Source organism: Helicoverpa zea, chromosome 9 (genome assembly GCF_022581195.2).
Source record: "Helicoverpa zea isolate HzStark_Cry1AcR chromosome 9, ilHelZeax1.1, whole genome shotgun sequence".
Lineage (NCBI taxonomy): Eukaryota > Metazoa > Arthropoda > Insecta > Lepidoptera > Noctuidae > Helicoverpa > Helicoverpa zea.
In genome coordinates this window covers 1,642,861-1,656,100 of record NC_061460.1, presented here as the reverse complement: position 1 = coordinate 1,656,100, position 13,240 = coordinate 1,642,861, and the positions used below count along the sequence as shown (strand labels likewise).

Here is a 13,240-nt window from a genome sequence, read left to right as displayed (position 1 = left end):
TTTATTTTGACATAGCTAATCTCAAAATTAAATCTCTGAGCTTGATCTGTAAGCTGATACAAATATCGATAAACTTCTGCATTGACAACTGCGGCTAACATCGTCGCTAAACATCGAGGATCTGGAACACCTATTTTTCTTTTTTTTTAAACGGACGTCAAAAATCATCAAATGACCCCTCCCGCTGTGGGTTAGCAGCGGTGAGGGAGTGTCAGACTCTTACTGACTAAAAACTGTCGTGTTCCGTCGTAGGCCTTTTTATGTGCTAGGGCCGCGGTATCTCTTTCGAACAACCCGCAGCTCCTCGAACAACTGATGTGGAACACCTGATGTGGCACTTCAAGAGCAATACTACATTTGAAATGTATAGAAATGAATGTTATGAAATAGGTATGGTGAATCAAAAAAGTAATTAGTCCGTCTTTTAGATAACCCTAAAATAATGGACACGTATTTTTATTTTCTCTCTCTCACAAACAAATAATAACGAAGATACAACACGCTTAAATTTTGTGTTAAGTCACTGCTTAGTACAAATTTTACATACCTATTATAGACGTGGCGTCACGAGCCCCCACTCTCCGACTTTGTTGCGTTATTATTTTGTATGTCTCTTCCAGACCTCGGGACTACAGAGTTCCGAATTTTTGGGAGGCAAACGTGGGGCCGAAGCCAACACGCTGAAGCCCTTTTGAGACAACTTTAATGAAATGGTGACACAAAACCGACGATTGATACAAATCACGCTTCAAAAATAATTTCTACAAAAAAATAGTTGTGCACCTAAGTGAAACAAAGTTCTGGCAAAAAAATATGTATATTCCAAACCACTACATCTACTGCCAGGGTAATTCAAATTTATTTTCAACACAAAATTCATCTCTGTACGTGTCATGGATCGTAGGGCAGAAGGCGCCAGCAACAATTTCGTACACCGTATCCTTATGAATAGATATGTTATGCGACAAGAAGTCCCACATATGGTAAGCGTAAGGTCTTCCCAAGTCGAAATCTACTGTTGGAGCACTAAATATGTCTTCGATCTCCGTGTAGTAATATGGATAGAAAAAATCGTAGCTGAATACTGTTATGCCTGGAAAACAAAAATAGGTAAGTATGTGATTTCTATGCTTTGTTTTAAGGAGTTTATGTATGTTTCAAAAGGTTTAATAATGATTGAAATACGTTGCTAGCAACAGAAGGGCTAGCCAAGCATGCTTTAGAGTGTATTCTAAATTTGCATTTTGAAGAATTTCTAAGTAAGGGGGTAAACCTTGTTGCAAATTGTCGGGCAAAGCATATTATCTGCTTATATCTCGCGTTCATAGTGCATACCATGACAGTTACTGAAGGGCTCTGCCCGGTAGTTGGCCGAGTGAATCAGCTGAGGGCAGGACATTTTCAGCACCTTGTCTATGGCTGCTGGACCAACAATTGACCAAGCCGTTGGGTTATAGTCTTCGCCCATGATTCTGTAAACAAAACATGACTATTTAGCTCAGCTAGCTATTCCTACCTCAGACAATATGCTTACGGTGAGTTGCACCATTTAACTAAGGATAATAATAATGGTTCCGAAAAACAAATTAATCTCCAGCGATCTGTGGCCGACTATTATTCTTATTAACCAGCGTTATAATGAATTACCGACAAAAAAATCCAAAACATAAACGACAAAAAATATCAATTTTAGCTACAAATATGAGCACGTTCAAATAACTTTTTCTCCTAAAAAAAATCGATCTTCGAGTAATAAAACTAAAGTTCCGACTAGAATACTGAACTTCCGACAAAATTACTAAGTTACCGACAGCAGAGGTTTTGACAAAATAATCGTATTTTTGCAACTTGCATGAACTGTTATGATTTCTATTGTTGGTTATTAAATTTATTTTTTAACTCTCAATAATAATGAAAATACCTCAACAGTTTGGCACACGCGATCGGGTTCGGGTCGCGTTCGGCTGTTTGAGCTGTTTGAAAGTTGGGTGTTGATCAAATGCCTACAACTTTCGAAGGTTGCCCTTGATTTCTCAGGGTTTCCATCATCAGATCCTGACCTGATGACTATGGGACCATCTGGCAGCTATTTCGCGTCGAACAAAAATCACGTAAATCGGTCCATAAACCTCGGCGTAATCGATATAGAAAAAAAAACATACCGGCCGAATTGCGAACCTCCTCCTTTTTGGGAAGTCGGTTAAAAAAACATGCCGGCCGAATTGAGAACCTCCTCTTTTTTGGGAAGTCGGTTAAAAATATTCTAGGAAACCAAATCTGCTTGGTTTTAGATTAAAACGTAAATACTACTTTAATTCTAACTTTTTCCTGAACCTGAAATAAGTACCGATATCGAAGCATACCCGTAGTAAAATTCATGATATATGAAGCAAGTAAAAGTTTTATTACAAGTACATTTTTATATTTTTTTAAAGTAGTGTTTAACCACTGAGAATAATATTTTCAGTATAATGTTATAGTTAAAATGGCACCAAGTCTATGAAATATGAAAGGTAATTTATGAATTAATAGTAGGCAAGTAAAGAATAAAAATTACAAGGCATAGTTTTCAGTAGAACGTAATTTATATTGGTAGAAAAGTATTATAGCAACAAACAGTGATGTTTATTTTTCGAAGACTTTAGTATCTCATTCGGTCGTTGTATTTTAGTCAGTAGCTTTAGTATTTTGAGTAAGGGCAATTCTTATTTTTTTGTCGGAACTTTTATTACTAGCCTTTAACTAAAACGATGACTGAAGTATTTTCAGTCGTAAAATCGCCGATATGACCAATGGGCTGAAAGTCCCATCTTTCAGTCCGACTGTCACCCCTCTCTTATATTTTTGCTTTATCCGATTACTTAAATTAATTCTTCAAAATTAGAAAAAAAATCTTCTTAATTTCTATTTTGTTCTGCCCTTGCATTTTGAGTTCTGAATCTAACAAAAATTTTAAGCACCGAAGTAGCAAAAACAACTGACTCTCGCTTCAGTCACGGTTTCTTTTTATTTGTGCTTAATTCAGAGTTAAATTAAAGTCCTCTAAAACAACAATTAAAAAAATTCACTTTACAGTGGTCATTTTAAGTTGTTTAGGCGCTAGTAGGCGAGGTAGTAGGCGAGGTGGAGGACTTTTTTGTCCCAAATCCCAAAAAATGTTGAGCTCGCTTTCCGGTAGTTTTTTGTGCAAACTTGTTGAGTACTTTTGTGTTCCAAAACTCAAAAATTTCGCGCTCGCTGCGCTCGCGCCTTACTCTTTACGATACTTTTCTCTCATTTCTTTAAATATCTTTTTACGTCCCAAAAATCAAAAATTTCGCGCTCGCTACGCTCGCGGCTTCTTCACTGTACAGCGCTTTTTTTAGACTTTGGGTACTTTTGTGTTAACAAACTCAAAAATTTCAAGCTCGGTACGCTCGCGGAATACTTTAGTGTTTTTTTTTTTTGGATTCATTTGTGTCCTAAATCTCGAAAATTTCTGGGGTCACTGCAGGTTTTTTTTCAACGTGATTATATTCTGTCGTTTTTTTTTTTGGGGAGGTAGGGGGTGCTCAATAAGTAGTCCGCCCCGGGTGCCACCCGATGCTACGCCGGCACTGGTTACCATTAAAGTTGAATGATGCAACTGGTCTGGACTTAAGTACAATCTTACTTACTTTAGAATTTTATTAGTTATGTTGGCACCAATTCCGTCTTTCGCAAAAGACAGGATGCCTGAAGCGACGTCATCTAGATTTTCTTTAGCGACAAAATTCTTCGGCAAATGCTCTAAAGATCTCGTCACAATCATGTCTGTGTCCAGATACATGCCACCCCATTTATTAAGGGTCAATATTCTCAGTATGTCGGCTGCATGCTGTATCGGGTACTGACTAAGTTTTATATCATTGAGTACTATAGCCTGCACGGCTGTTCCTTTGGAAAATTCAGTAATGTCGACTGTCAGGAACTTCACATTGGGGAATTCGAGGAGCGTCGCGAGGCAGGTCGTCTTCTGCGCGCAGTTGGTGACTGGACAGCTGAACAGCACGTAGATAATGTGCTCAGGGTGTGCTCTGGCCGCTGCTTCTACCGAACACGCTTGACGTATAGTCAGGCCGCCTCGGCAAGATGTGTCGTGGAAGAATATTGACTTTGCACCCGGAACAAAGCTCGGGTCTTCTGCGGACGGCAACGAGTCTTCAATGATGGAATAGATGATACCTTTAATGATTATTAGTATTAGTATGAATACTGCTGCAGCAGTCAAATAGACATGTAACCTGGATATAAGAGTTCTGGCCATTTTATTTTCAACTACAGTTAATACGAGCGGTTATTTTAAAATTGGGTGTGATGTACAGTTACAAAACAAATACTGCACTCAAGTGTTTTTTTTAAGATTGACGTGTTATTAATATATCTTGTTGCATAAACAAAAACATTGTTCAGATCTGTAATTCAATTCATTGTGTTTATTGAATATCCGGGGTACAACAACAACAATTAAAGTCAAAGTCAAAGTCAAAGTCAAATCATTTATTTCATTTAGGCCTTTACAAGCACTTATGAACGTCAAAATTATAACTAAGTTTGATTCTAGTTGCCCATTCCAAAAGTAGCTTCCTATGGAGAAGAACGGGCAAGAAACTCCATGGTTACTCTTTTTAAAAATAATATAGTATTACAATTTGTATGTATTGATACATACAGTAAAAGCATGCGAAGATCATGTAGAATCGCAAAGACAAATGAGGATAAAGTGACAATTAAAATGCTACATGATGTTCACATTTACAAATTGGTTTATATTTTGGTACAAAGTTACAAACAAATAATCAAAAGATGAATACAATTTTATTTGCTGGTGTAATTTTAATTTGTTAATTAATTAGATATTGTCAGTATGTCCTATGGAGCAGGACCAGCATGTTTCCAAGCATTTTTATCTTGAATGTAATCTTCTAATTTATAATATGCTTGCTTACAAAGTGTGGCTTTTATATGAGTTTTAAACCGCATGTCATTTAGTTCCAGAATGTTGTCTGGTATTTTATTATAACATTTGACACAATATCCCATGAAAGATGTATGTACTTTAGATAATCTAAACTGCGGGATATCTATCTTATTTTTATTTCTAGTGTTATAATTATGTCTATCACATATTTTTTCAAACAAATGTAAGTTTTTCCTAACATACATGATATTTTCATAAATAAATTGGCAAGGTACGGTCATGATATTAATTTTTTTAAACAGTTCCCTAAGAGATTCACGACTACGTAAGTTCTACATAGCTCTGACAGCTCGCTTTTGCAAGATAAATATGCATTCAATGTCAGCAGCTCGTCCCCACAGCAGAATGCCGTACGACATGATGCTGTGGAAGTAACTAAAATATACCAGTCTAGCTGTTTCTACGTCCGCTAGCTGCCTCATCTTTCTAATAGCATAGGCGGCCGAGCTAAGACGACCCGCAAGAGATGTAATGTGGGGTCCCCACTGTAGTTTTTTGTCAAGAGTGATTCCCAGGAAAACTGTTTGATTTATAAATTCTAGTTTTTCACTATTAAGTATAATGTCACATTCACTACTTTTACATTTGGCAATGAAAATCGAATGCATTTTGTTTTTTTTTTTCATTAAGAGCCAAGTTATTTGCGTTGAACCAATTTTGAACCTGGAGAATGGAATTGTTTACGTCGTCTAAGGTACGTCTACGTCGATCAATATTAAAAATAAGAGAAGTGTCATCGGCAAACAACACCATTTTAGGTTGATTATCAAATAAGTAGGGCAAATCATTTATGTAAACTAAAAAGAGGAACGGACCTAATATAGAACCTTGTGGTACGCCCATTGCCATCACTGAACCTCGTGAATTTACGCCGTTTACTTGAACTTTAAGTTGCCGACCATTTAGATATGATTTTAACAGCTGGAGAGAAGTATCTCTTATTCCGTAATGCTCTAGCTTTCGCAAAAGCGTTTCGTGATTTACACAGTCAAACGCTTTTGAGAGATCGCAGAAGATTCCAATAGAGTCTTCAGCTTCCTCCCAAGCCTTAAAGATGTGCTTGATCAAAGTTACACCAGCATCGGTTGTACAGCGACCTTTAGTGAAACCGTATTGTTCTTTGTGAAAGATGGAGTTTTTATTGAAATGGCGCAACATCTGTTCAAGCATCAACTTTTCAAATACCTTGCTGAGAACCGGTAAGACAGAAACGGGTCTGTAGTTATTCGATTCCTTACTATTTCCCGATTTGAATAAAGGAACTACTTTGCTGTGTTTCATTAAGTCAGGAAACACGCCTTGGTCTACGCTAACATTAAATATGTAAGTTGAATAAGGTGCAATTGTTTCAATAATTGACCTACATACCTTGACAGACATACCCCACAGATCTTCTGTTGATTTTATTTTAAGATCTTTAAAGGCTTTAATAATAGCCTCGGGGCTGGTATGTTGAAATTTAAATAGTAAAGAGCATGGTTTAACATGTTTTTTGAGTAGATCGATAGACACGGTGGTGGAAGAATTTAGTGCTTTTGTCGTCTCGAAAGGTATTTTAGTAAAGAATGCTTCAAACTCTTGAGCTACTTCAAGGTTACTGCTGATGGGACCATTATCAGTTTCTAGACTTAAATCAGTTTTTCGAACTTTTCGTCTCCCTGTTTCGTTGTTAATTACTGTCCAAGTAGTTTTTATTTTATCATCAGCATATTTTATTTTATTTCTAATATGAATAGATTTCGCCTGTTTACAAACGGTTTTAAATATTTTTGAATATTTTGAGACGTGGTCACGGAAACTTGGATCGGCGTTATAAGGCTTTAAACCATAAAGTTCAAACAGCTTTTCTCTACTTTTACGAATACCCGGGGTTGCCCAGTCACTAAATAAGAACTTAGATTTAATAATTTTAGTTTTGACTGGAAAAGCTAAGTTGAATTGGTCGTTTAATACAGAGAAAAAATCGGCATAAATATCACTTGGATTTTTAAGATTGAAGCTATGTACACACAGTTTATCAGCTAGAGTCTGATTTAGTTTATCGATTTTTTTTGAAGTATATTCTCTAAAATTTATTTTTGTTTTCTCTGGAGGAGAGTAAGTGTGGAAAGTGATCACTTGTCCACTGTGATCAGATGGCAAATAATTCACTATGGACTTATGCAGGTACTCACAGCTGCAAAAAATATTGTCTATACAAGTAGCAGTAGTTGGTGTTACCCTAGTAGGTTCTTCAAAAACGTTATGCAAATTAAATGTGTAATAGTAATATTTTCTAAAATATTAATATTGAAATCACCACATATGATGACTGACTTACTACTGCTACTGACTTTTTTCAAGACATCTTCCATGACAGAGTCAAATACACAAAGATTCTGGTGTTGCGGTGGTCTGTAGACACACACTATCACATGCTTATCTAGCTCAACACAGGACAATTCAATATTATGTTCCACTGACATATCAACTATATCTTTTCTTACTTTATATTTAATATGATTTTTGACTAATATTAGGGAGCCACCATGTATCATGGATTTCCGGCTAAAATAACTAGCTAGACAATAATTCTCAAAATTTATAGATTCTACTTGATAATCTTTCAGCCAATGTTCTGTAATACAAATTACATCAAACTTGGTTTGTTCTAATACTAATTCTATTTCAAGAAGTTTAGAAGAGCAACTCTGAATATTTTGATTGAAAAGTTTTAAAATATGTTGCTCATTCCTGTGATTTTTGTAATTAACTAAGTCGCCAGAAGATAACTTGCTTCTATCTTTAAAATTATTAAATACTGGAATATCTTCTGTTGTCTTAATAATTAGTTTAAATTATTTATATCAGGAGTTTTCTCCACAAATGATATAACTTGCATAGAAGAATCTATGCCACCGGCGTGTCAATTAGCGGTCCGGAGTTGGATTTTAACAAAAACACAGCGAGAACAATGTATAATTTTATTTTTTATCACTTTATAACTTGTTTAATTAATTTTACAGGATAATTGAATTATAACTTAACATCCTAATAATAGCTTAATGTATCTTTTATTGATTTTCTTTGGACATCTCAGAAAACATAAGTTAATAGTTATTTGTTATACAAGAGTGCAAAGTTGCTTTTTAACCGCGGGCTCAATTTTGATGACCGAGCAAGCGAAGGATTCTAAAATTGAAACACGAGCGTAGCGAGTGTTTCAATAATTCTCAGTTCTGTTACCCTAGTACTTGTGACAAGCAATTTCAATACCATTATTTTATTGTAGAAAATTATTAAAAGTTGCTAATGCATCTGGCTTCAATGCACTTATGATTTCCTAGTACTTGTACTAAGTAGTTTGGGAGTCCATGTTCGCGTTTGCTAAGCTGACGTTCAGTGGCCGATGATGTTTGTGACACAGAAAATTAATACATTCATTTGTTGACTGTACTTTTTATTTGAAATCGGGTTAAATTAAAAAACGTGTTGAGTTGGTGAAAACATAAAAGTGAATAATTTAAGTTTCACCAACTGAACACGCATCAAAATCTTGACGTGTCGAGTTGACGACATGATAAATGTTAAAATTTTGAATTTCACCAACTGAACACATTCGTGATGAGTTAAGTGTGTTGAGATGACGAAAGACCCTATTAATATTACGCTCAAATGTTATATGTTTGTTTGTCAAATGTTATGTGTTGTGTCAAATGTTATGTTATGATGTTGTGAATATTTTGCGTCATTTAAACTTTAAGTTAGTTTAAAGAAACAGCAAAATAACAATATATCACTGAAGATACAAATCACGCTTCAAAAATAATTTCTACAAAAAAACAGTTGTGCACCTAAGTGAAACAAAGTTCTGGCAAAAAAAAACATGTATATTCCAAACCACTAAATCTACTGCCAGGGTAATTCAAATTTCTATTCAACACAAAATTCATCTCTGTACGTGTCATGGATCGTAGGGCAGAAGGCGCCAGCAACAATTTCGTACACCGTGTCCTTGTGAATAGATATGTTATGCGACAAGAAGTCCCACATATGGTAAGCGTAAGGTCTTCCTAAGTCGAAATCTTCTGTTGGAGCACTAAATATTTCTTCGATCTCCGTGTAGTAATATGGATAGAACAAATCGGAGTTGAATACTGTTATGCCTGGAAAACAAAAATAGGTAAGTATGTGATTTCTAAGCTTTGTTTTAAGGAGTTTATGTATGTTTCAAAAGGTTTAAAGCCATGTATTCACTGGGAAACAATGTTTCAGATACATAGTTTCTGAAACATCACGTAGATGTTTACAGCAACAATGTTTCGGAAACTGCCGTCCACACCGTCAGATGTTTACAATATGTCGCCCGAGGAAGTAGTGTTGTTGTGTGGTGCCTACATTTATTTGCATAAGTCCATTTCTAGTAAAAAGAAAAAGAAAAGAGAAATTACTTGCTATGAAGACATTTATTTAGCGTTTATAAACAAATGAAACACGCGTCCACACTTGTATCCATATGTTGCGCAACTGATTTGTTTCTGTGCTCCCCGCCACGGGTGGGGAGCACAGAAACATTCGATAAACACGTAGTGTTTACAGAAACAAAATTATATGTTTCTGAAACAAAATTATTTGTTTCAGTAACACGTAGATTTTGTTTCTGAAACAGTGTTTATAAACAATTGTTTCTCAGTGAATACATGGCTTTATGATTGAAATATGTTGCTAGCAACAAAAGGGCTAGCCAAGCATTCGTAAGAGTGTATTCTAAATTTGCATTTTGAAGAATTGCTAAGTAAGGGGGTAAACCTTGTTGCAAATTGTCGGACAAAGCTTATATCTGCTTATATCTCGCGTTCGTAGTGCATACCATGACAGTTACTGATGGGCTCTGTCTGGTAGTTGGGCGAGTGAATCAGCTGAGGGCAGGACATTTTCAGCACCTTGTCTATGGCTGCTGGACCAACAACTGACCAACCCGTTGGGTTATAGTCTTGGCCCATGATTCTGTAAACAAAACATGACTATTTAGCTCAGCTAGCTATTCTTACCTCAGACAATATGCTTACGGTGAGTTGCACCATTTAACTAAAACGATGACTGAAGTATTTGCAGTTGTTAAATCGCCGATATGACCAATGGGCTGAAAGTATACGGCTGGGTATGGTTTTGTTACCGTTAAAGTTGAATGATGCAAATGGTCTGGTGGGCCCTAGACATATGTACAATCTTACTTACTTAAGAAGTTCATTAGTTATGTTGGCACCAATTCCGTCTTTCGCAAAAGATAGGATGCCCGAAGCGACGTCATCTAGATTTTCTTTAGCCACAAAATTCTTCGGCAAATGCTCTAAAGATCTCGTCACAATCATGTCTGTGTCCAGATACATGCCACCCCATTTATTAAGGGTCAATATTCTCAGTATGTCGGCTGCATGCTGTATTGGGTACTGACTAAGTTTTATATCGTTGAGTACTATAGACTGCACGGCTGTTCCTTTGGAAAATTCAGTAATGTCGACTCTCAGGAACTTCACATTGGGGAATTCGAGGAGCGTCGCGAGGCAGGTCGTCTTCTGCGCGTAGTTGGTGACTGGACAGCTGAACAGCACGTAGATAATGTGCTCAGGGTGTGCTCTGGCCGCTGCTTCTACCGAACACGCTTGACGTATAGTCAGGCCACCTCGGCAAGATGTGTCGTGGAAGAATATTGACTTTGCACCCGGAACAAAGCTCGGGTCTTCTGTGGACGGCAACGAGTCTTCAATGATAGAATAGATGATACCTTTGATGATTATTAGTATGAATACTGCTGCAGCAGTCAAATAGACATGTAGCCTGGATATAAGAGTTTTGGCCATTTTATTTTCAACTACAGTTAATACAAGTTGTTATTTTAAAATTGGGTGTGATGTACAGTTACAAAACAAATACTGCACTCAAGTGTTTTTTTTAAGATTGACGTGTTATTAAAATATCTTGTTACATAAACAAAAGTATTGGTCAGATCCGTAATTCAATTCGTTGTGTTTATTGAATATCCGGGGTACAACAACAACAATTAGCGGTCCGGAGTTGGATTTTAACAAAAACACAGCGAGAACAATGTATAATTTTATTTTTTATCACTCAATAACTTATTTAATTAATTTTACAGGATAATTGAATCATAACTTCACATCTTAATAATAATAGTTTAATGTATCTTTTATTGATTTTATTTGGACATCTCAGAATACTTAAATTAAAAGCAATAACTACTTTGTATCTTCATACATATTTTGGTCAAAAGATAGAAATAGCACAAAACGAAGAGGATGTAAAATATGTTCTATCTAGATTCAACATCATAGCTGATGATTCTCAATTTGTATTTAAGTGTCCCAATAAAAACAATTTACTTTGGAAGATACTTAAACATTAAAACTCATTAAACCATTAAAACCAAAATAATCATTTCATTATTATCACCGTAATACGTATTGTTTTTGTATGAACTGTGCTGATGTTTTATGCTTTTCGGATTGATACTTTTTTCTTCGACTGATTGTAAGCAATCATCAGTTAATGAACTGTAGCAAGATATTTGATTCTCCACTCGCGGCCAGTAAGAAAATGTTCATCATCCTCATCCTCCGAGCCTTTTTCCCAGCTATGCTGGGATCGGATTCCAGTCTAATCGGATGTAGCTGAGTACCAGTGCTTTACAAGGAACGACTGCCCTATCTGACCCCCTCAACCCAGTTACCCGGGCACCCCAATACCCCTTGGCTAGACTGGTGTCAGACATACTACTGGCTGGCAGACTACCCGTAACGACTGCCAAGGATGTTCAATGACAGCCGGGACCTACAGTTTGACGTGCCATCGGAAACACAGTCATTGGTGTTAAAAAATGACAGTAAATAATGTTGTTTTCTTAAAATCTTCCTCGTTTGGGATAATGTTTAGTTTGTAAATATAATTATTAAATAAAAAATCCGTAAAAAAAACTTTTAAGTTAAACGGTTTTATTTTATGTGCACTGAAAACTATTAAATAAAAAAATAGTTACTTACCTGTCAACCTACGTAGGTGGTCCTGGTCATATAAGACTAAAATAAAAACGTGGGGCCCATTAACTATTGCTGTAGTACTTTCTTCTAGAGGTATAATAGGTGTGGATTGCATCGACTTACTATAATAATCGTAACTGGAGACTTTGACAATCAATAATCAGCCGTAGTGGCTTCACCAGCGAACGCCGAGCTCATGATCTACCAAAGTATAAAGATATGCTTTGCCATAGGTAGGATTTCAGGGGGGCCCCACGTTTTTATTTTAGTCTTATATGACCGGGACCACCTACGTAGGTTGACAGGTAAGTAACTATTTTTTTATTTTCTAGTTTTCAGTGCACATAAAATAAAACCATTTAACTTAAAGTTTTTTACGGATTTTTTATTTTCTAGTTTTTAGTAGTGACCCCTCCCTGGGTCAGCAGCGGTAAGGGAGTGCCAGACTCTTACTGTCTAAAAACAGTTATGTTTCGTCGTAGGCCTTGTATGTAGATACCAGGGCCACGGTAACTCTTTTGAACAATCCCGCAGCCCAGGCAGGCCTTGGCCCTGTTGGGCTCCGCTAGGTTTGCTGACAGTATTCTACTTGTGTAGCCCTTCCATTTGATACCCATATTGAGGGGGTTGTGGAAAAATATGTAATCCGCCATTTTGTGCCGGCGGCCATATTGGATTTACAATGTTATTGATATTACTATATTGTATTGTCATCAGAATTAAAGGTGTATACAAAATTTCAGATTAATCGGTTGACAGGAAGAGGGTAAAATTTGTATTACTAAAGGAGATCATTCATTTCGTACCCAAAACTGAAATGCCGGCCAGAGTAAAAAAATACTTGATTCTTGTAGAGAATAATGCCTTGAACATTTTTTACTATTACAAGAATCGTCTACAATTAACCCCCCGGCTGCTATTTGACATTGAAAATACCAAAAAATCCCACAATGTTTGGAGTATTACATTACGGCCCCAAACTGAGGAAGGAAGCTGCTGCCTTCAAAGGACTCCTGCCCAACCTGGGAAGTCATCAAACGACCCCCCTCCCGCTGTGGGGAAGTCAGACTCTTACTGACTAAAACCCATCATGGGGAAACCAGGGCCGGGGTAATTCTTTCGAACAATCCTGCAGCCCCGATAGGCTTTGTCCCCACAAAAATATCGTACGATTCTTGTCGAGGATGCCCTGAAGATTTTTACAATT

The 13,240-nt window shown here is 36.6% G+C and overlaps 3 protein-coding genes across 3 annotated transcripts; all 3 read right to left on the bottom strand.

Moving 5' to 3' along the window:
* Positions 1 to 836: 836 nt before the first annotated feature.
* On the bottom strand, positions 837 to 1,468 carry LOC124633062. Its single transcript, XM_047168155.1, has 2 exons — positions 1,336 to 1,468; positions 837 to 1,093 (listed from the first exon to the last, which is right to left on the bottom strand). The coding sequence occupies exons 1-2, from the start codon at positions 1,466 to 1,468 to the stop codon at positions 837 to 839; spliced, it is 390 nt and encodes a 129-aa protein (XP_047024111.1).
* Positions 1,469 to 3,652: 2,184 nt separating this feature from the next.
* On the bottom strand, positions 3,653 to 4,285 carry LOC124633061 (lactosylceramide 4-alpha-galactosyltransferase-like). Its single transcript, XM_047168154.1, has one exon. It carries the CDS (start codon positions 4,283 to 4,285, stop codon positions 3,653 to 3,655), a length of 633 nt encoding a protein of 210 aa, XP_047024110.1.
* A 4,626-nt stretch (positions 4,286 to 8,911) lies between these two features.
* On the bottom strand, positions 8,912 to 10,839 carry LOC124633060 (lactosylceramide 4-alpha-galactosyltransferase-like). The gene is made up of 3 exons (XM_047168153.1): positions 10,217 to 10,839; positions 9,849 to 9,985; positions 8,912 to 9,144 (listed from the first exon to the last, which is right to left on the bottom strand). The coding sequence occupies exons 1-3, from the start codon at positions 10,837 to 10,839 to the stop codon at positions 8,912 to 8,914; spliced, it is 993 nt and encodes a 330-aa protein (XP_047024109.1).
* Positions 10,840 to 13,240: the final 2,401 nt, after the last annotated feature.

Bases quoted from the DNA above. Each gene is read 5' to 3' on its own strand.
- LOC124633062 (XM_047168155.1), bottom strand. From the start codon at position 1,468: ATGGGCGAAGACTATAACCCAACGGCTTGGTCAATTGTTGGTCCAGCA. The intron at 1,094-1,335 runs GTATGCACTATG...TTTGTTTTCCAG, and splicing joins GCCCTTCAGTAACTGTCATG to GCATAACAGTATTCAGCTAC.
- LOC124633061 (XM_047168154.1), bottom strand. From the start codon at position 4,285: ATGGCCAGAACTCTTATATCCAGGTTACATGTCTATTTGACTGCTGCA.
- LOC124633060 (XM_047168153.1), bottom strand. From the start codon at position 10,839: ATGGCCAAAACTCTTATATCCAGGCTACATGTCTATTTGACTGCTGCA. The intron at 9,986-10,216 runs GTAAGTAAGATT...TTTTGTTTACAG, and splicing joins ATAACTAATGAACTTCTTAA to AATCATGGGCCAAGACTATA. The intron at 9,145-9,848 runs GTATGCACTACG...TTTGTTTTCCAG, and splicing joins GCCCATCAGTAACTGTCATG to GCATAACAGTATTCAACTCC.